The 20,657-nt window shown below is 52.4% G+C and overlaps 1 protein-coding gene across 4 annotated transcripts in view; it reads right to left on the reverse strand.

The window, feature by feature from the left end:
* The window catches only part of LOC140395531 (aldehyde oxidase 1-like), a 331,856-nt gene that overhangs the window by 94,324 nt on the left and 216,875 nt on the right, over positions 1-20,657 (reverse strand). For all 4 annotated transcript variants that reach the window (XM_072483451.1, XM_072483442.1, XM_072483460.1 and 1 more), the window contains 2 exons: positions 7,551-7,684; positions 1,674-1,761 (listed from right to left, as the gene is read on the reverse strand). In XM_072483451.1, coding sequence (XP_072339552.1) covers positions 1,674-1,761; positions 7,551-7,684 — 222 coding nt within the window. The remainder of the gene's footprint in view (positions 1-1,673; positions 1,762-7,550; positions 7,685-20,657) is intronic.

Below are 20,657 nucleotides of genomic sequence, written 5' to 3' on the forward strand. Positions count from 1 at the left end.
CCTCCCTGTGGGTGACCGATCTGTCCTCGGCCACTCAGACACCTCCAGGGCCCGCTCCTCGAAGGAGGTGAGGATTCTTATGTCCGGCATCCCTCCGCCAGTCTGGGTCCCCTCCCGACAGTTATGGGAGAGCTTTTCCTGAGGAGACACAGAGGGGGCGCCGTTAGCCACACACGTGGTTCACAGTGGTGGGAAGTTGGGTGTGAAGGGAGGGTCGGGGGGAGGTTGAAGGGGGAGGGCGTGGAGGAAGGGTTGAGGGTCACATGGGGAGTTGGGGATTGATGCTTCCCTTGGGGGGGGGGGGGGGAAGGGGGGGGTTGGTATCTACTCATTCCTGCTGCCCGATGTAGGTCGTTGATCTTCATCCTGCATTGGAGGCCAGTCATCCTACTACCCGAGCTGACAGCTGCTGTCACCTCATCCCAGGCAGCACTGGCTGCCTTGTGGCTGACTCTCCAGGACCCTCGGGGGGACAGGACATCCCTCCAGGCCTCCACAGCACCTAGCAGCCTCTTCAGGTCAGCATCCCCCAATCGTGAAGCTGTGCTCCTCGGCACCATTATTCTGAGCTGGCTGGGGTTAGTGTAATTTAAGTGCTGCTCGTCCTTGTTAGCGGGGGGAGGGGGGATGGCGTGCGCAGAGCCAACGAATCAGCTGGCGAGTCTTCATTTGCAGCCCGTGAGGCCTCGTTAAGTGGACCAGTTAACGTTGAGTCGCGTTGCCGGCCTCGCTGGGCTGAGCGACCGGAAGCTTGCGCCAATTCCATCCCACTACCACACTTAGAAATGTTTCCAGAGATTTGCGCCTCTCGTGTGCAGAGCAGTTGTCACCACGTCACGGTACATTAAGTCCTCCCTTATCATTATGGTGGCAATCCTGAAAATCACCAGTTTATGTGAAAGGACTTTAAGTGAATTTTGCATTTCTGTTAGGTTCCATTGGATGTTTATTGTCCCGAAAAAATGGATGTTTCTTGCCCCCCAAAAAACAATGTACCAGTTGAAATACTGCATCACACATGTGTGGCTCCATGTATTCCCAGCTGACAAAATAAAATGGATGACTAAATATTTAAAAAATGCAAACACAAATAAAATTATTTTTAAAGAACGGAGAATCCCGCCGGCGGGTCGGGGCAGAAATATGGCGCGGCGGGGCGGAGAATCCAGCCCAGTACTTTTAAATTAACCAGGCTCCATCTAGAAGTAGGTCAGTGTAGTGAGCAGTTACTAGCAGTTGGGCTTTTGCCACTAGATGGAGTCCAGGATTTAGTGTGAGCTCTGCGGCAGAGCCAGAAGCAGGAATGGGGAACCACTGAACAGACCAAACCTCAGGTAAGAACAGGTCAGGAGGCAAGGGGCTAGTCGGCAAGAAGTGGAGGGGTATTCAGCAAGGCCATGAGAGGCAAGGGGGGTGATATGGAGTGGGAGGAAAGGTGACTGACGGTGAAGGGGGAACAGTGTGGGAAATGTTTTGGAAGCAGACAGACCACAAGAGGAATCTCTGGCAAACAACGTTAAAGTGAAACTGGCCATGTTAAATGAATGTATTGACATTATGTTAACAAGGTTAAAGTGTGAGAAAATTAAGTGAGTCGATGTTAAGTGAGGATTTGCAGTTCTTCTTTACACTTGGAATCTACAGTTTAGTCTGTTTGTGTACTGATTTCTGACCTTGTATCTGCCCAGGAATGGATGACGACCCCCGGTGATCAGCATGTCTTCTCCTCTCTCCAACGCCAAGCGTACCGAGCGGCCCGTCCTGCAGCACACAGAGAGCCACCTCAAATCAGACATTCACCCTTGACTCACAGAGCAAATGTTACACAGGACTTTAATGTCTGCACAGCTTACTTTTATATGGATCTCTCTTTCACCACTCTGGCTAAAGTTCTGCACATCGATTACTGTGTAAGAGCTGGTTACCGGGAGGAACAGGAGTGTTACCCTTCCCACAATGTTATACATGGGCCCAATTCTCTCCCAAAATTTCAAAGTTAATTTGTGACGGATTTTTCAGGGAGTTTCCCGCCAGCTCTGCCGGTGAATTCCCCACCGCTATTCAATGACACTTTTTTGAACCCTGGGGTGTTTCTCACGGCTTAGCCCACACGTAGAATTTTTTTTAACACTGAGGAGCTGAACTCGAGATCGTGCCACCATTTTGAAAGGGTGCCTAGATCTCTAAGTGAGCTTGTCGGTCCCCCATACCATCCCAACCATGGGCAATTTCACCCGCCCCACATACATGGACACTACCCCACACTCCCAAGTGAGGACACCATGCTATGGGGTCCCTGGGGGAGCCCCTCTTCAGGCCCCTCCAAGGATCCTTACAGCAGGCCATCCCTTCTAGACCCCCACCCAACCTCCTGGAGGCATCTAGTTACCTGCCCTGCACTCCCCCACCCTTCAAACCCCCCCTCACTTCCTGGGCCTTGGCAGAGCCACCCTGGCACCGGTGCACCTTTGCACTGGCACCCAGGCAGTGCTCCTGCTGGCTTAGCACTACCACCAGGCACCTTGATAAGGTCAGGGTGATGCACGATCAATCACGACTGAAGCGAGATTGTAGTCCATTTGAAGGCTTTAATGAACAAGTAGTTATCCTAGCAGCTCTGGTACAGAATGACTGCTGTGGGTGAAACACAGACTCTTATGCTCCGCCTGCTGGGCGGAACCAGCAGGCAGGTTCCACCACTCATACTACAGTATAAGGTACATCCCACCTAGGTACTGGGATACCCCTAATATAGCCTACCACATTCACCCCCTGTTTAAAAAAAGAGTCCGGCGGGGGTGGTGGCCTTGCTTTTACAGTGGTAGGGGTTATAGCGGTATCCTTCGGTGCCTTTACATGCAATCCTTTTACAATGAAACTATCAGCCGGTCGGGGGCCCTGGTCGTCCTCTGCGATCGTCGCAGTTCCGGCGGTGATGCTGGCGTCGGCTCGGGCATCCGTGGTTCTGGGAGTGTGTCGTCTTCAGCTTCATTGCATCCGGATGGGGCCAGTGGGAGGACGGATCCTCCTGGGAAGGGGGCTGCGGTGGTGTGCGCCGGTGAAAAAATGGTTGGGGTTGGTGGGGGGGAGTGAGGGGGGGGATCCAGCGGGGGCCAGATCCCGGCGGGAGACCATGTCTTGTCGGCCATTGGTGTGCGCCACATAGGCTTACTGGGGGTTAGCATGGAGGAGATGTACCCTCTCGACCAGTGGGTCCGACTTGTGGGCCCGTACGTGTTTGCGGAGTAGGATGGGTCTGGGGGCTGCCAGCCATGTTGAGAGCGAGGTCCCCGAGGAGGACTTCCTAGGGAAGGCAAGGGGACGTTCATGAGGTGTTTCGTTGGTAGTAGTGCACAGTAGTGATCGGATGGAGTGAAGTGCATCGGGGAGGACCTCCTGCCATCGGGACACTGGGAGATTCTTGGACCGTAGGGCCAGTAGGACGCCCTTCCAGACTGTCCCGTTCTCCCTCTCTACCTGCCCGTTTCCCCGGGGGTTGTAACTGGTCATCCTGCTGGAGGCAATGCCCTTGCTGAGCAGGAATTGACGCAGCTCGTCACTCATGAAGGAGGACCCCCTATCACTCTGGATGTAGGCGGGGAAACCGAACAGGGTAAAGATGCTGTGGAGGGCTTGAATGACGATGACAGCCGTCATGTCGGGACAGGGGATGGCGAAAGGGAACCGGGAGTACTCATCAATCACATTTAAGAAATACGTGTTGCGGTCGGTGGAGGGAAGGGGCCCTTTGAAATCCACGCTGAGGTGTTCAAAGGGGCGGGAAGCCTTCACCAGGTGCGCTTTCTCTGGCCTGTAGAAGTGCGGCTTGCACTCCGCGCAGATTTGGCAGTTTCTGGTTACCGGTTCTGGCCCTGACCTCCTCGATGGAGTAGGGCAGATTGCGGGTTTTAACAAAGTGAAAGAACCGGGTGACCCCCGGGTGGCAGAGGTTGTCGTGGAGGGTCCGGAGTCGGTCTACTTGTACACTGGCACAAGTGCCGCGGGACAGGGCATCAGGAGGCTCGTTGAGCTTCCCGGGCTGATACAAGATCTTGTAATTATAGATGGAGAGCTCGATCCTCCACCGTAAGATCTTATCATTCTTAATTTTGCCCAGCTGTGCATTGTCAAACATGAAGGCTGCCGACCATTGGTCAGTGAGGAGAGTGAATCTCCTGCCGGCCATGTAATGTCTCCAATGCCGCACAGCTTCGACGATGGCTTGGGCCTCCTTCTCGACGGAGGAATGGCGGATTTCTGAGGCGTGGAGGGTGCATCAAAAGAAGACCACGGGTCTGCCAGCCTGATTGAGGATGGCAGCCAGAGCTACGTCTGATGCGTCGCTCTCGACCTGGAAGGGGAGGGACTCATCGATTGCGTGCATCGTCGCCCTGGCGATGTCTGCTTTGATGCGACTGAAAGCCTGGTGGGCCTCTGCCGATGGGGGGAAAACCGTGGACTGGATTAGTGGGCGGGCCTTGTCCGCATAATTGGGGACCCACTGGGCGTAATAAGAAAAGAAGCCCAGGCAACGTTTCAGGGCCTTGAGGCAGTGGGGGAGGGAAAACTCCATGAGGGGACGCATGCATTCGGGATCTGGGCCTATGACTCCATCATGCACTACGTAGCCGAGGATGGCTAGGCGATCGGTGCTAAACACGCATTTGTCCTTGCTATAGGTTAAGTTAAGGATTTTGGGGGTATGGAGGAATTTGCGGAGGTTGGCGTCGTGGTCCTGCTGGTCGTGGCCACAGATGGTGACATTGTCGAGGTATGGGAACGTGGCCTGCAGACCGTACCGGTCAACCATTCAGTCCATCTCCTATGCGGACAAAGTCCGCCCACTCATTCAGTCCACCCAATTCCCCCTTGCGGCCGAGGCACAACAGCTTTCGCCCGCATCAGAGCAGACATTGCCAAGACCGGGATGCGCGCAGTGGACGAATCACTGCCTTTCCAAGTAGAAAGCGACGCTTCAGACGTCGCTCTTGCCGCCACTCTAAACCAGCCAGGCAGACCCGTGGCATTCTTTTTCCCGCACCCTTCATGCCTCTGAAATCCAACACTCATCCGTCGAAAAAGAGGCCCAAGCTATCGTTGAAGCTGTGAGGCATTGGAGGCATTACCTGGCCAGTAAGAGATTCACTCTCCTTACGGACCAACGGTCGGTAGCATTCATGTTCAATAACACACAGCGGGGCAAGATCAAAAATGATAAAATCTTGCGGTGGAGAATCGAGCTCTCCACCTATAATTACGAGATCTTGTATCGCCCCGATAAACTCAACAAGCCCCCAGACGCCCTCTCACGAGGTACATGTGCCAGCGCACAAGTGGACCAACTCCGGGCCCTACACGATAGCCTTTGTCACCCGGAGGTCACTCGATTGTACCATCTGGTCAAAGCTCGCAATCTGCGCTACTCCATCGAGGACGTAAGGACAGTCACCAGGGACTGCCAGGTCTGTGCCGAGTGCAAGCCGCACTTCTACCAGCCGGACCGTGCGCACCTGGTGAAGGCTTCCCACCCCTTTGAACGCCTCAGCGTGGATTTCAAAGGGCCCCTCCCCTCAACCGACCGTAACACGTACATTCTCAGTGTGGTCGATGAGTACTCCAGATTCCCCTTCGCCATCCCATGCCAGATATGACATCTGCCACCGTCATCAAGGCCCTCAGCACCATCTTCGCGCTGTTCGGTTTCCCCGCCTACATCCACAGTGACAGGGGATCCTCATTCATGAGCGATGAGCTGCATCAGTTCCTGCTCAGCAGGGGTATAGCCTCCAGCAGGATGACCAGCTACAACCCTCGGGGAAGCGGGCAAGTAGAACGGGAGAATGGGACGGTTTGGAGGGCCATCCAGCTGGCCCTACGGTCCAGGAACCGCCCAGCCTCTCGCTGACAGGAGGTCCTCCCTGACGCTCTGCACTCCATCCGGTCACTATTGTGCACCGCCGCGAATAATACACCCCATGAATGTGTTTTTATCTTCCCCAGGAAGCCCACATCCGGGGTGTCGCCCCCGACTTGGCTCACTGCTCCAGGATCGGTCCTTTTCCGTAGCCACGGCCGACTCCACAAGGCGGACCCCTTGGTGGACAGGGTTCACCTGCTCCACACCAACCCTCAATATGCCTACGTTGAGTTCCCCGATGGCCACCAAGATACTGTCTCACTCAGGGACCTGGCACCATCAGGTTCCACCCCAACACACCCTCCTACCATGCGCCCCCCCCCCACCTCCCACCGCGCCGCCAATATTGACCCCACCAGACCACCCCACCCCTCCCCTTTTCCGCACAAGAGGATGAAGAGGACTTCTGCACGTTCCCGGAGTTCCCCGATGACTGGCCAGCATCAGCACCGCCACCACCGCCATCGGTGCTACCTCTACCACCGCCAGCACCGACTTCGCCGCCACCGTTACACCGCTCCCAACGAAGCACCAAAGCACCTACCGGCTGAACCTTTGACGGACTCCGGACCGTCAACATGGACTTTTCTTTCCCTACCACTGTACATAATTGCACTAATTGTATATAGTCTCATGTCACCCCCGCCGGACTCATTTTTAACAGGGGGTGAATGTGGTGAACCACTGTAATAGGAGATGTAAGGTAGGACCTGCACTACAGGTTCACCGGTAGCTCCTGCCGGCTGGCTGCGCCCACGGAGAACTGTATAAATATGCATGACCTCCAGTGCCCTGCCATTTCGCCAGCTGCAGCAGGAGGCCACACATCAGACTGTAATAAAGCCACAGTTGTATCTAACTTTAGTCTTTGTGCAATTGATCGTGCATCACAAAGGTGGACCCTGAACTGAGAGATTATCAGAAAAGGGTGAACAGTTTGGAATCTTTTCTTGAAAAAGGAAAAGACTTTAGGGTGGTCTGATAAGAGGTCTTTAAAATTCTGAATGGGTTGGTCATTGTAGTTGAGGAAATTATGTTCCACTTGTGGGAGAATCTAAACCAAGGCTGGAATCGGACCCAGGTCCCTGGCACTGTGAGGCAGCAGTGCTAACCACTGTGCCATCGTGCCACCCCAAAATGAGGTATCAACTCGGTGAAGCTACAAAACAGGATTAATGTGTGCTAAACAAGCAGCATGCGACAGACTGAGGAAAGCAATTCCACAATCAATGACCTTTGTGGGCAACACTGTAGCTTCACAGCTCCACGGCCTCAGATTTGATTCCCGGCTTGGGCCACTGTCTCCGCACAGACAGTGTGCCCATGGTATCAATGTGATGTATTTTTCTAATTCCCAGTCGATCATGCGGTGGATTTGCTGAGTGAGGTTACCAATGTGGTGACTAATTATTAATATTTAGTGCTATAATTTTCTTCCTTTGCTCTCTGACATTTGGAGCTGGGCTCATTTTACATTGGACCCTCACATTGAGAATAACCCTGTCAGGCTGTGCTGAACTCAAACCTAGTGTCCAGAGGCAGAAGATCAAAGTTTGACCTGGGTGCATTAGCAACACTCCTGCACAACCAACATCCTTCAGTAAACACAACTCCAAACTAGTGAACCACTTACTTGTGAGCTGCCACGGCTGTGATTGCTGCCATTTTGCTGATTTTCATTACCTTTCCACCAAAGGCACCGCCAATCCTTTTGACACGTACTGTGACTCGATTGGATGGAATACCCAGTGACCCTGCAACTACCGTCTATCGGAAGAAGCAAAGCTTTTTTAATAAATATTTTTATTCAACTTTTCAGCTTACAAACATATAAAATATTCAACCACATTCATAAAATTTATAAAAGATATCCCCCGCTCTGAAATAGGAAATAAAAACTGAGGTAGAATCTTTCAGCCATGAGGTACTTGATTTTTTATAAGTGTAAAAATTCTATCAGGTCACTGAGCCAAGGGGGGATGAGGACCTCCAGCCAAACCAGATTCGCCGACAGGTTATAAGGAAGCAAAGGCAAGAGCATCTGCCTTGCCCCTGTCTGTAACTCTGGCAAGGGGGGACAAAGGGAAGGAAGCAATCTCCTTGCACATAAAGTTTTGTACCTGGTAATATCGAAACTGGTTATCTCTTGAGGGCTTATCCCTCCCCAGCCTCTCCTCAAAACCTATGTACTTACCATCAACAAACAGATCCCCAAACCTTTCCAACCCCTCCTCTTTCCAAACCCCAAAGCCTAAACCAAAACAGCCAGCACACAATGATGTTTCCCACAGATTGGGGCCAACATTGACAGTGCCGTCTAAATTGTCCCCATATTTTCAAGTTGGCCACCACCACTGGACTGGCAGTCCATTTCATTGGGGAAAACAGAAGGGGAGCCATAACCAATGCCCTCAAGCTAATACCTTTACAGTCATTCCTCTACATCCATCCCCACATGGACTCCGTCCCTCTGTGCCACCCCCGCACCTTTTCAATATTCGCTGCCCGATAATAATATAACAGGTTGGGTAGTGCAAGACCCACTGATTGTCTATTCCATTGTAAAAAAAACCCTTACGGATCCACGGGGTACTACCCGCCCAAATAAAGGACGAGGTCAGCTTATTAACTCCTGTAAAAAAAGACTTTGCAAATGAAATGAAATTAAATGAAAATCGCTTATTGTCACAAGTAGGCTTCAATTAAGTTACTGTGAAAAGCCCCTAGTCGCCACATTCCAGCGCCTGTTCGGGGAGGCTGGTACGGGAATTGAACCGTGCTGCTGGCCTGCCTTGGTCTGCTTTAAAAGCCAGCGATTTAGCCCAGTGAACTAAACCAGCCCCTGGAAACATGGAAGGCACTGAAACAAAAACATAAATTTTGGGAGGATATTCATTTTAATTGATTGGATCCTTCCAGCCAAAGTCAGCGGGAGGCTATCGCATCTCTTCAGGTCCTCCTTCACCACTCTAACTAGGATCCCAAAATGTAGCTTCTGTAATGAGGCCCAGTCATGGCCACCTGAACTGGGGATACCTGGGGTCCAGAGAACGAAAGTTGGACCTGGCCAGGCAAAAAGGCTACTTACTCAGGTCAGCTCCTCTTCCTGGGGGATTCACTGGAAAACATTCGCTTTTACTCAGGTTCAATCTGTACCCCAAAAAGGAGCCAAAACTCTCAAGCAGTTTCATTATCTCCTCTGCACTGGAGAGAGGGTTCGTTACATACAGTAACAGGTCATCCGCACATAAGGACATTCTATGCTCCCTGCCCCCTCTATCTGTCCCTCTCCACTTTGTGGATGACCTCAATGTGATAGCCAGAGGTTCAATAGCCAGGGCAAACAGTAGAGGTGACAATGGACTTCCCTGTCTCGTGCCTCTTCCCAGTCGGAGGTATTTTAAGTTTAAATCATTTGTATGGACTGGCAGTGGGGGCTCTATACAAAAGCTGGATCCAGGATATAAACCTAGGTCCAAAGCCAAACCTGCCCAAGACCTCAAATAATAGCTCCATTCCACCCTATCGAACACCTTCTCTGCATCCAGAGAAATAATCACCTCCGTTTCAGGGGATAGAGAGGGGTCCAGAACCACAATGAGCAGCCTTTGGACATTGGCTGATAGTCACTTCCCCTTGATAAATCCTGTCCTTCTGTAATTATCTCCAGGAGACAAACTCCATGCGCCTCGCCAATACGTTAGCTAGCAACTTTGCATCTGCATTCAACAAAGAGCTGGGGCAGTACGACTCACATTCCATCGGATCTCTACCTTTTTTCAAGAAGGTCGCTGCCTGCCAAAGAAGTCAGCAACGTGCCTTGAGTCAGAGACCCAAACATCTCAAGCAGCACTAGGGTCAGCAACCAGCAAACATTTTGTAAAATTCAATCGGACACCCATCTGGTCCCAGCGCCTTCCCCGACTGCATTAATCCCATACCCGCCTTAGTCTCCTCTAGAGTCAGAGGAGCTTCCAATTCCTCCCTCTCCTCCTGCTCCACTACCAGGAAGGCCAGACCATCTAAAAACCCAGGCATTAAGGACTTATCCTCCAGTGGTTCGGACTCGTACAGGTTCCAATAGAATGTTTCGAACGCCCCATTAACCTTGGTTGGGGTGGAGACCAGTCTGCCACCCCCATCCCAAACTTTCACAATTTCCAGAGAGGCCGCCTGCCGTCTCAGCTGATGTGCCAGCAGGCGACTAGCTTTCTCCCCCTGTTCATAGAGAGCCCCCCGCATGAACGTTGCAGCAAGCACAACACCCTGTCTGTGGATAGAAGCCCAAACTCCACCTGTAGCTTCTTCCAGCTGACCAGAAATTTCAATGTCTGAATGGTCGAGTATTGACGATCCACCTCTAAGATGGCATCCGCCAACCTCTACCTCTCTGCCTTTCGTTATTTTCCTTATGTGCTTTAAAGGAGATCATCTCCCCTCGAACAACCACCTTCAGCGCCTCCTATTGCGTTGAAAGGGAAATCTCCTCAATCCTATTAAAGTTCAAATATTCCTCAATGACAGAGGAAAGCCTCTTGCAAAAACTTTTATCCATCATCAGCGAAGTATCAAACCTCCAAAGGGGGCACTGAGTGGGATCAGAGCCAACTATAATGTCGACATAGTGTGGGGCATGATCAGAGAACACCATTGTTGAGTATCCTGACTCCACCAACCCCAGCAACAAGGACCTACCGACTACAAAAAAGTCAATCCTAGAATAGACCTGGTGGACATGAGAGAAGAACGAGAAATCCCTCTGCCCCAGATGTAAAAATCTCCAAGAGTCAGTTCCCTCCATCTGCTCCATGAAGGACAACAGAGCCTTTCCCATCCCAGAAGGTCTCAACACCTGAGGTCTCCATTTATCCAGTGTGGGTCCAAAACGCAATTAAAATCCCCACCCATGATTCGCTGGTGTAAATCCAAATCCAGGATCAGCGACAGCAACCTATCAATAAAAGTTGTGTGGAAAAAGCAAAACCATGGACAAGGCATCCATGGTTGACAAGGAAGTCAAGGACAGCATAAAAGAAAAAGAAAAAGCACACAAAATGGTGAGGATTAGTGGGAAGCCAGAGGATTGGGAAGCCTTTAAAAGTGAGCAGAGGACAAATTTAAAAAAGCAATAAGGGGGGAGAAGGTGAAATATGAATGCAAGCTAGCTAGTGATATAAAGGAAGATAGGAAGAGATTTTTTTCAATATATAAAAGGTAAGAGAAAAGCAAAAATAGACATTGGACCACTGGAAAATGTGGCTGGAGAAGTAATAATAGGAAACAAAGAAATGGCAGCCGAACTGAATAGTTACATTGCATCAGTCTTCACGGTGGAAGACACCAGTGGGAAGTCAGAGATCCGGGAGAACCAGGGGGCAGGAGGTGAGTGCAGTGACCATTACTAAGGAAAAGGTTCTTGGGAAACGAAAAGGTCTGAAGGTGAATAAGTCACCTGGACCGGATGGACTACACCCCAGAGTTCTAAAAGCGATAGCTGAGGAAATTTTGGAGGCATTGGTGATGATCTTTCAGGAATTACTGTAGGCAGGAAAGGTCCCAGAAGACTGGAAAGTGGCTAATGTAACACCACTGTTTAAGAAGGGAGGGAGGCAGAAGAGGGGAAATTATAGGCCGCTTAGCCTGACCTCGGTCATTGGTAAGATTTTAGAGTCTGTTATTAAAGATGAGATCACAAAGTACTTGGCAGCGCATGGTAAAATAGGACTGAGTCAGCAAGGTATCAAAGGGAGGTCATGTCTGACAAATCTGTTAGAGTTCTTTGAGGAGGTAACAAGGAAGTTAGACAAAGAAGAATAAGTGGATGTGATTTATTAGATTTCCAGAAGGCCTTTGACAAGGTGCAGCATAGGAGACTGTTAAATAAGTTAAACGCCCATGGTGTTAAGGGTAAGATACTGGCATGGAATAGAGGATACGCTGACTGGCAGAAGGCAAAGAGTAGGGATAAAGGGGTCTTTTTCAGGATGGCAGCTGGTGCCTAGTGGTGTGCCTCAGGGGTCTGTGCTGGGACAACAACTTTTCACAATATACATTAATGATCTGGAAGAAGGAACTGAAGGCACTGTTGCTAAGTTTGCAGATGATACAAAGATCGGTAGAGGAACAGGTAGTATTGAGGAAGCAAGGGGGTTGCAGAAGGATTTGGACAGGCTAGGAGAGTGGGCAATGAAGTGGCAAATGAAATATTAATGGAAAAGTGTGAGGTTGTGCACTTTGGAAGGAGGAATTTAGGCAGAGAATATTTTCTAAATGCTTAGAAAATAGAAGCACAAAGGGACTTGGGAGTCCTTGTTCACGATTCTCTTCAGGTTAATGTGCAGGTTCAGTCGGCAGAAAGAAGGCAAATGCAATGTTGGCATTCATGTCAAGAGGACTAGAATACAAGATCAGGGATGTACTTCTGAGGCTGTATGAGGCTCTGGTCAGACCCCATTTGGAGTATTGTGAGCAGTTTTGGGCCTTGTTTCTAAAGAAGGATGTGCTGGCCTTGGAAACCTCCAGAGGAGGTTCACAAGAATGATCCCTCGAATGAAGAGCTTGTCGTATGAGGAACGGTTGAGGACTCTAGGTCTGTACTCATTGGAGTTTGGAAGGCTGAGGGGGGATCTTATTGAAACTTACAGGATACTGACTTCCGGGTGCGGCTATGCAGAGCTAGGTCGCATATTCGGTAGTTCCCGCTTTGGAACGGACTTTTGGGCTCTTTTACAGGGCCCCCACGGCATTTGTTTGACATTTCCCAGTGTGGGAAGAAGACTGCAGCATTCCCCTGATAGTGTCCCCCAGGAATGTTATGTCTTTTGGCTACCAGACCCGGCAGAAACAGTAAAGGATTTGGCTTGAGCTGCAGCAATAGACAAAGGCCTCTCCCAGCATGCAGGCAGGGGAAGGGCAAGTTTAAAGCTGCAATCTGACTTGACTCTATCAAAGGTGAATTCTAGCAGCAGAGGGAACAACTGTGAAAAGATCTACCAAGGCCATTGAAGAAGCAGGGACGAGGCTTCCGGTGGCGGCCATGGAGGAGTAGGTCGCACATTCGGCAGCTCCCGTCTGGAACTGACTCTCAGACCTTTTTCAGGAGTTTCCATAGACTTTTTGGGGCAAACTGGTGAAGCGAACACTGCCAAAAGGATTCCCTCTCGACTTCTGGTCGCGGCTATGCGGAGCTAAGCCGCACGATTCGGCAGCTCCCGCTACCACGGACTTTCGGGCTCGTTAGAGGAGCCCCAACAGAACTTTTTTTTGACGCAGCCCGTGGGGAAGGGAAGAGAGAGGTCTCCCTCCAACTTCTATGAAACGGACCAGAAGTGTAACGGCCAAAGGAGCAGCACTGGAGCAATGGGAGAAGCGAGGGAAAGAAAACAAAATGGCGGCGGCCAGGGACAAAGGGGAGCTGCAGGAGTTCATCAAGCGCTGCTTCGAGGAGCAGTGCGAGGAAATGCGCAACGAGATGTTGGCGCCTATGCTTTCGGCAATTGAAGGACTCGGGATCACACAGAAGGCCCACGAAGCTAAGATCCAGGAGGTACAGAAAAGAGTCAGTCAGAACGAGGACGAGCCCGTGGGCCTGGCGGTGAGAGTGGAGCAGAACGAAGCACTACACAAGAGGTGGGCGGGAAGACTCGAAGAACTGGAGAACAGGTCGAGGAGAAATAATCTGCGAATCCTGGGTATCCCTGAGGGAGTGGAGGGGGCTGATGCCGGGGCATACGCGAGCACGATGCTCGAGGCGATGATGGGCACGAAGGCCCCTTCGAGGCCGCTGGAGTTGGACGGGGCACATCGGGTGCTGGCGAAGAAGCCCCAGGCAAATGGGCCGCCAAGGGCGATGGTGGTGAGGTTCCACCGGTTCACGGACAAAGAGTGGGTCCTGAGATGGGCCAAGAAGGAGCGGAGCAGTAAGTGGGACAATGCAGAGATCCGAATATACCCGGACAGGAGCACGGAGGTTGCAAAGCGGAGAGCGGGTTTCAACCGGGCCAAAGCGGCGTTGTACCGGAAAGAAGTGAAATTCGGAATGCTGCAGCCAGCGCGACTGTGGGTCACATACAAGGGCCAACACTATTACTTCGAAACGCCTGAAGAGGCGTGGACATTAGTACAAGCCGAAAAGTTGGACTCTAACTGAGGGTTTGTGAGGGTGGGGGGGATGTTTTGGGGTTTGATGTGTGATGGTTGTTGTATATAGGGGGTCAATCACGCGCAGGAAATGTTACACGGGCTGGGGGAGAGAGACAAGGCCACGACAGGAGCTGCGCCAGAGGGGACGGAGCGGGCTTTGGAAAGGCGGGAAGGGGAACGAAGGAATGCATATGGATTGGGAGACTCCCACGCGGGGAGGTCAATGGGACGGTGGGGGAAGCCGGGGTCAGCAGGCGTCAGCTGACTTACGGGAGTGACATGGGGGGAGCAAAAAAGCTAGACAGGGGTCTAGCGGGGGGGGAGGGGGGGGGAGGGGAGGGGGGGGAAGTTGGGGGGGGGGGAAGGGTTGCTGCTGCACTGGCCGAAAGGGAATGGGACACAGAAGAGGTGGTCGGGACGGGGGTCCCCCTTCTGGGGGACTGGAGGGTGAGGGAGGCGTGGATGCGGGACTGGCCCAGAAAAGGAGATGACTAGTCGGCGGGGTGTGGGGGGGTGAGAGCCCCTCCAATCCGGCTGATAACGTGGAACGTGAGAGGCCTGAATGGGCCGGTGAAGAGGGCTCGAGTGTTCGCGCACTTAAAGGGACTGAAGGCGGACGTGGCCATGCTCCAAGAGACACATCTGAAGGTGGCGGACCAGGTCAGGCTAAGAAAGGGATGGGTAGGACAGGTATTCCACTCGGGACTGGACGCGAAGAATAGAGGGGTGGCAATATTGGTGGGAAAGCGGGTGTCATTCAAGGCCAAGACTATTGTAGCGGACAATGGAGGGCGATATGTAATGGTGAGCGGTAGGCTGCAAGGGACGTGGGTGGTGTTGGTAAACGTATACGCCCCGAACTGGGATGATGCAGGATTCATGAAGCGTATGTTGGGGGGCATTCCGGACCTGGAGATAGGAGGCCTGATAATGGGAGGGGACTTCAATACAGTGTTGGACCCAGCATTGGACCGCTCCAAATCAAGGACTGGAAAGAGGCCGGCGGCAGCCAAGGTACTTAGGGGGTTTATGGATTAGATGGGGGGAGTGGACCCATGGCGGTTTGCAAGGCCGCAGGCCAGGGAATTTTCTTTCTTCTCCCATGTACACAAAGCCTACTCCCGGATAGATTTCTTTGTTCTGGGTAGGGCGCTCATCCCGAGGGTGGAGGGGACGGAGTATTCGGCTATAGCCGTTTCGGATCATGCCCCGCACTGGGTGGAACTGGAGCTGGGAGAGGAGAGGGACCAACCCCCGTTGTGGCGGCTGGATGTGGGACTGCTGGCGGACGAGGTGGTGTGTGGGAAGGTGAGGGGGTGTATCGAAAGGTACTTGGAGGCCAACGACAACGGGGAGGTGCAGGTGGGGGTGGTATGGGAGGCGTTGAAGGCAGTGATCAGGGGAGAGCTAATTTCCATCAGGGCTCATAGGGAGAAGACAGAGGGTATAGAAAGGGAGAGGTTAGTGGGGGAGATTTTGAGAGTGGACAGGAGCTACGCAGAGGCCCCGGAGGAAAGATTACTTGGGGAAAGACGACGGCTCCAGACGGAGTTTGACCTGTTGACCACAGGGAAGGCGGAGGCACAGTGGAGGAAAGCGCAGGGGGCGACCTACGAGTATGGGGAAAAGGCTAGTCGGATGCTGGCACACCAGCTCCGTAAGAGGATGGCAGCGAGGGAAATAGGGGGAGTCAAAGATGGAAGGGGAGCCACGGTTCGGAGTGCGACGAAAATAAACGAGGTATTCAAGGCCTTTTATAAAGAGCTGTACAGATCCCAGCCCCCAGCGGGGGAAGAGGGGATGAGACGATTCCTAGATCAGCTGAGATTCCCAAGGGTGGAGGAGCAAGAGGTGGCTGGTTTGGGGGCACCAATTGGCTTGGAGGAGCTGAGCAATGGTTTGGGGAGCATGCAGGTGGTGAAGGCCCCAGGACCGGACAGATTCCCGGTGGAGTTCTACAGGAAGTACGCAGACCTGTTGGCCCCGCTACTGGTGAGGACCTTTAATGAGGCAAGAGAGGAGGGGACCCTGCCCCCGACAATGTCGGAGGCGACGATTTCTTTGATCCTAAAGCGGGACAAGGACCCACTGCAATGTGGATCGTACAGGCCGATTTCGCTCCTCAATGTGGATGCAAATTGCTGGCAAAAGTGCTGGCCACGAGGATCGAGGATTGTGTCCCGGGGGTAATCCACGAGGACCAGACGGGATTTGTAAAGGGCAGGCAACTAAACACCAATGTGCGGCGGCTCTTAAACGTGATAATGATGCCATTGGAGGAGGGAGAGGCGGAGATAGTGGCAGCTATGGACGCGGAGAAGGCCTTTGACCGAGTAGAGTGGGAGTACCTCTGGGAGGTGCTGCGTAGGTTTGGGTTCGGGGTAGGGTTTATCAATTGGGTAAAGCTCCTTTACAGAGCCCCGATGGCGAGTGTAGTGACGAACCGGCGGAGGTCGGAGTACTTTCGACTGTACCGAGGAACGAGGCAGGGGTGCCCCCTGTCCCCCCTGTTGTTCGCATTGGCGATCGAACCATTGGCCATGTCATTGAGGGAGTCTAATAAATGGAGGGGGGTGGTCCGAGGGGGAGAAGAGTGTCATGATATTCAAACACACACATCATGATAGACACACCAACAGACAAATCAGAACACACACCACCACAACCAATCACAGAAAGATATAAAAGCACAAACATGACACCTGGTGGTCAGTATTAGCTGGAGAGGAGGACCGGGACAGACCTGCTACACGAAACACTCAGGGAGACAGCACGTGCAGAGTATCCAGAACGAACTGTATTATAAGAGTTAAAATAAAATAGAGTTGTACCACATACAACTGTGTTGGCTCATCTGTGCACCAGAGCACCCAACACCACATGGTACAGGAGTGGATCGATACCTGCCGGCATACCTCAGTGTACACAGACAACCAGCAGTGCCCAGGCAAAATGATAGAGCTCCCGGTTCCGCAGCCGCTCCAGTGCTACGGCGATCTCCGCGAAAACTGGCGGCGATTCCGGCAAGTGTTCGAATTGTTCCTGGTGGCAGCTGAACTCCAAGACCTGCATGATAGCGAAAAAATTGAATTTCTCCTCACCATCGCCGGTGCAAGGGCAAGAGAAATATTCACAAGGTTCAGGTTCTTCAGGAGGCAGCAAAGGTACGATTACCAGGCAGTCCTGGACAAATTCTCCAAATACTGTGAAGAAAACGCAATCCAATCGGCAAGTAAAGGTAAGAAAAGCGGCAGTACTCACCTCGTGGCTGGGATCCCGGAGCCCGAATTCCCAGAGGCCGAAATCCCGGGCCTGAGAGAGGGCTGGGTCGAGGTCGGTGGCCATCTTGCTAAAGGTATCACGCTAGCACAGTTGCGTGAGCAGTGCGCAGAACCTGAAGTTTCGTTTGCGCATGCGCGAGATGCTCAGCGATCTGAGCATGCGCAGTCGCTTCCTACGTGCTACATACCGAGCGTCAGGATGTCAGAGGCCCCAGACCGCACCAATTTAAAGGGGAAACGTCCCAAATCCAATTTAAAAGGGAAACGTCCCAAATCAAAAAAACAAAAATCTGTTAAAGCTGTAAAACAACCTTCCCTCACCTGGAATGACAGCACATTGCCGCAAATTGACCCAGGAGATGAATTTGACCTCCGAAGAACCCTCCGACAAGCAGTTACCTACGCACAAGCCGATGATTCCGACCTCGAATACTTCGATGACGATCTTTACAGTGTTTCCGGACCTCGCAAGCCCAATGATAGCTCCGTGGTCCTATACGACTATGACTCGGACGAACCTTTCGTGTTGCACATTGGCGGCCCCCACATTGAATCCGCTGCAGATGCGGATTCATTTTTCGGATTTGAGGATCTTTAATCCAACAGATATGACGTCCCAACTTATCAGTACCGGATGATGCTGCAGCCTGACATTAACAGACAGAGAGCGCTGCAAGCACACGGAGAGCGCCCTGCTGCCACACAGAGCGTGGTCCACGTCCCGCTCAACGTTCCCGACTCTATGAAAGAAGACATGCAAGACTCCAGAGCGCAGTCCTCGCATGAACCAGAAGTGACTCCAGTGTCACAAGCCTCCACAGCAAGCTCGTGAACGGACTCCACAATTGCAGAAACGCAAGACTCCAGAGCGCAGTCCTTGCACGAACAAGAAGTGACTCCAGTGTCACAAGCTTCCACAGGGAGCTCGTGGACAGCCTCCACGATAGAAGCAACGCAAGACTCCAAAGTGCGGTCCTTGCAGGAACAAGACCATGAGGGTCTAGCAACCTCTCCTGACCAACCAGCGGCAGACGATGCAAGTCTGCCGTGCTCACGTGAACAGCAAGAAGGCTATAACAGCCTACCATGCTCCACTACACAGCAGCATGACCATGACGGTCTCTCATGCTACAATGAAGGGCACAGCGCTGAAGACTGTTCAAGCCCAACTGAAGACAAGCCAAAGGAATCGCCTCTTCCAAGCCCGAAGAAAAAAGGTTTATGCGCTGACCTTCAGGATCATTATAGCCGAAAAGAGATTAATAATGCTGCACGGTCACAGAAGGATGCTGAGGATTTGCTAAAGAAATTAATTGAATGTTTAACTTGCAAGGAGCAGACTGAGAATTGCCAGTGTTTTAGGACGGATCGAAAAAATGGACAAGACATTGATCCTCAGGTAATGGAAATAACACAACCTGAATCATATCTATAGCAGGGACAAATGTCTCCCTTCAACACAACGCCGCAAAGTCCCAACTTCGGAGACCAGCAGTTAGTCAGTAATGACTCTTCAAACCTTGAGGGGAACATTAATTGCATTGAACCTATACACACTCCACTGATAAATGAGCAAAACATTGGAGCAAGAATCCTGAGGACACCGACATTGAGTAGCCAGATAACGAATTTAAAACCCGCAGCAGTTTCAAGTGAACCAAGTGTGCTTTCCACTAATGGTGAAGATGCAGATAAGGTCGACCCGATTATCCATTGTACCACACTAACCCCAGTGATTAAGCAGTTATGTATGGGGAGTATAATGTGGGCAATTGAGAACAGTAAAAGAGAGGCTGTGACCATGCCAGTCCCAGCAAAATCAGACCCAGAGACCATGAAGGCATGTACATTAGACAAAGATACATATGAGGTACCTGAGAAGAAAAGTGAAACGGAATGTTCTTTGGAAAATAGTACAATGTCGATAGAAACATTGGATCCTATATTCGAGACCATACATATGGGAGAATTTGGGGGTAATAAACAAGGTTCTGCAATGTCTGGGGGAAGATTTAAAATTCCAAAGAAGAAAAGCCCAAATGAAGGACAACGACAAGACAATGACAGTCCACCGACATGGTGTGCACCACCAGATGAAAACTCTGACAATTTACCCAACCCTAGTGAACAGCAAGCTGCTAATGAGGATCTATCCACGGGATGTGAGACGAGTGACGACAGCATCCCACTTCCCATGCAAAAGGTGCAAGGTGACAGACCTCGCCCAGTGCGTACCGAGGCACTCGACGATCACGGTGGGACCACTGACGACTGCGGTGGCGGCGCACCGCTTCCACCCTCGATGGCTCGAGCCTCTCCACTGGTTGGTGCATTCCTGCATGTTCCGACTCCAGAAGTGCAGCTTCAGGGAATCTCGGCTGTCTCCAGTGAACCTGTTGGGACTCCGGACGGGGAGCATCGACGAAATCATGAAAGCTGTGGGCTGGGATTCTCTGATGCCGCGCCGGGTCAGAGAATCGCGAATCCCGCTGCGACACCGGCATTCCGATACTCCGACCCGCGAAAAAGCCCGCCGACGGGAATTGCATTACGCGCCTCGCAGAATCACCAGAATCGGTGCTGGTCCCTGGGCCTGCTGCAAATCTCCGCAGGTCACGCCGGCATAAATCAAAGCACCTTTTTAACGGCATCAACCAGTCGTGCTAGTTGACGCTGACGAAGGAGGAGGTAGGGGTCAGCGTGTGGGGGAGGCCGCCACAGAAGGGACGGCACGGCTGTGGCTGGGGGAGGTTGCAGCTGTCCGTGGCAAAGGCCCCCCAGGGCCTTGGGTGCGTGGCAGTGTCGGGTTCAGTGCCGGGATGGGTCGGGGGGGTTTAGTGCTGGGGGCGGGGGTGGTCTGGGGGGTGCCGGGGAGGAGATCATGGTGGGTGGGCTGGGGAGGGGATCCGGGAGTGCGGGGGGGGAGGAGGTCGGGGGGGCCGGGGAGGAGGTCGGGGGGGGGGGGGGGGGTGAGTGGGTTGGGGAGTGCCAGGGAGGGGCTTGGGGGGGGGGGTGTATGGGTGGGCTGGGGAGTGCCCGAGAGGGGATCGGGGGGTGCCAGGGTGGGGAGTGCCGGGGAGGGGGTTGGGGGGGGGGGGGAGTCGGTACATTCAGTCCCCTGTGGACCGTGCCCACCAGGATACCCGGGCAGCAGGCCTCACTGCCGTGGTCAGGATCCCCATGGTACAGGGGGCGATCGATGGATGCACTTTGCCATGCGGCCACCAGCAGATAACAGGGCCGTGTTCATGAACAGTGAGTGGGCATACTCCATGAACATTCAGGTGGTCTGTGACCACCGGATGAAGATCCTGCAC

This window comes from Scyliorhinus torazame, chromosome 2 (assembly GCF_047496885.1).
Source record: "Scyliorhinus torazame isolate Kashiwa2021f chromosome 2, sScyTor2.1, whole genome shotgun sequence".
NCBI lineage: Eukaryota > Metazoa > Chordata > Chondrichthyes > Carcharhiniformes > Scyliorhinidae > Scyliorhinus > Scyliorhinus torazame.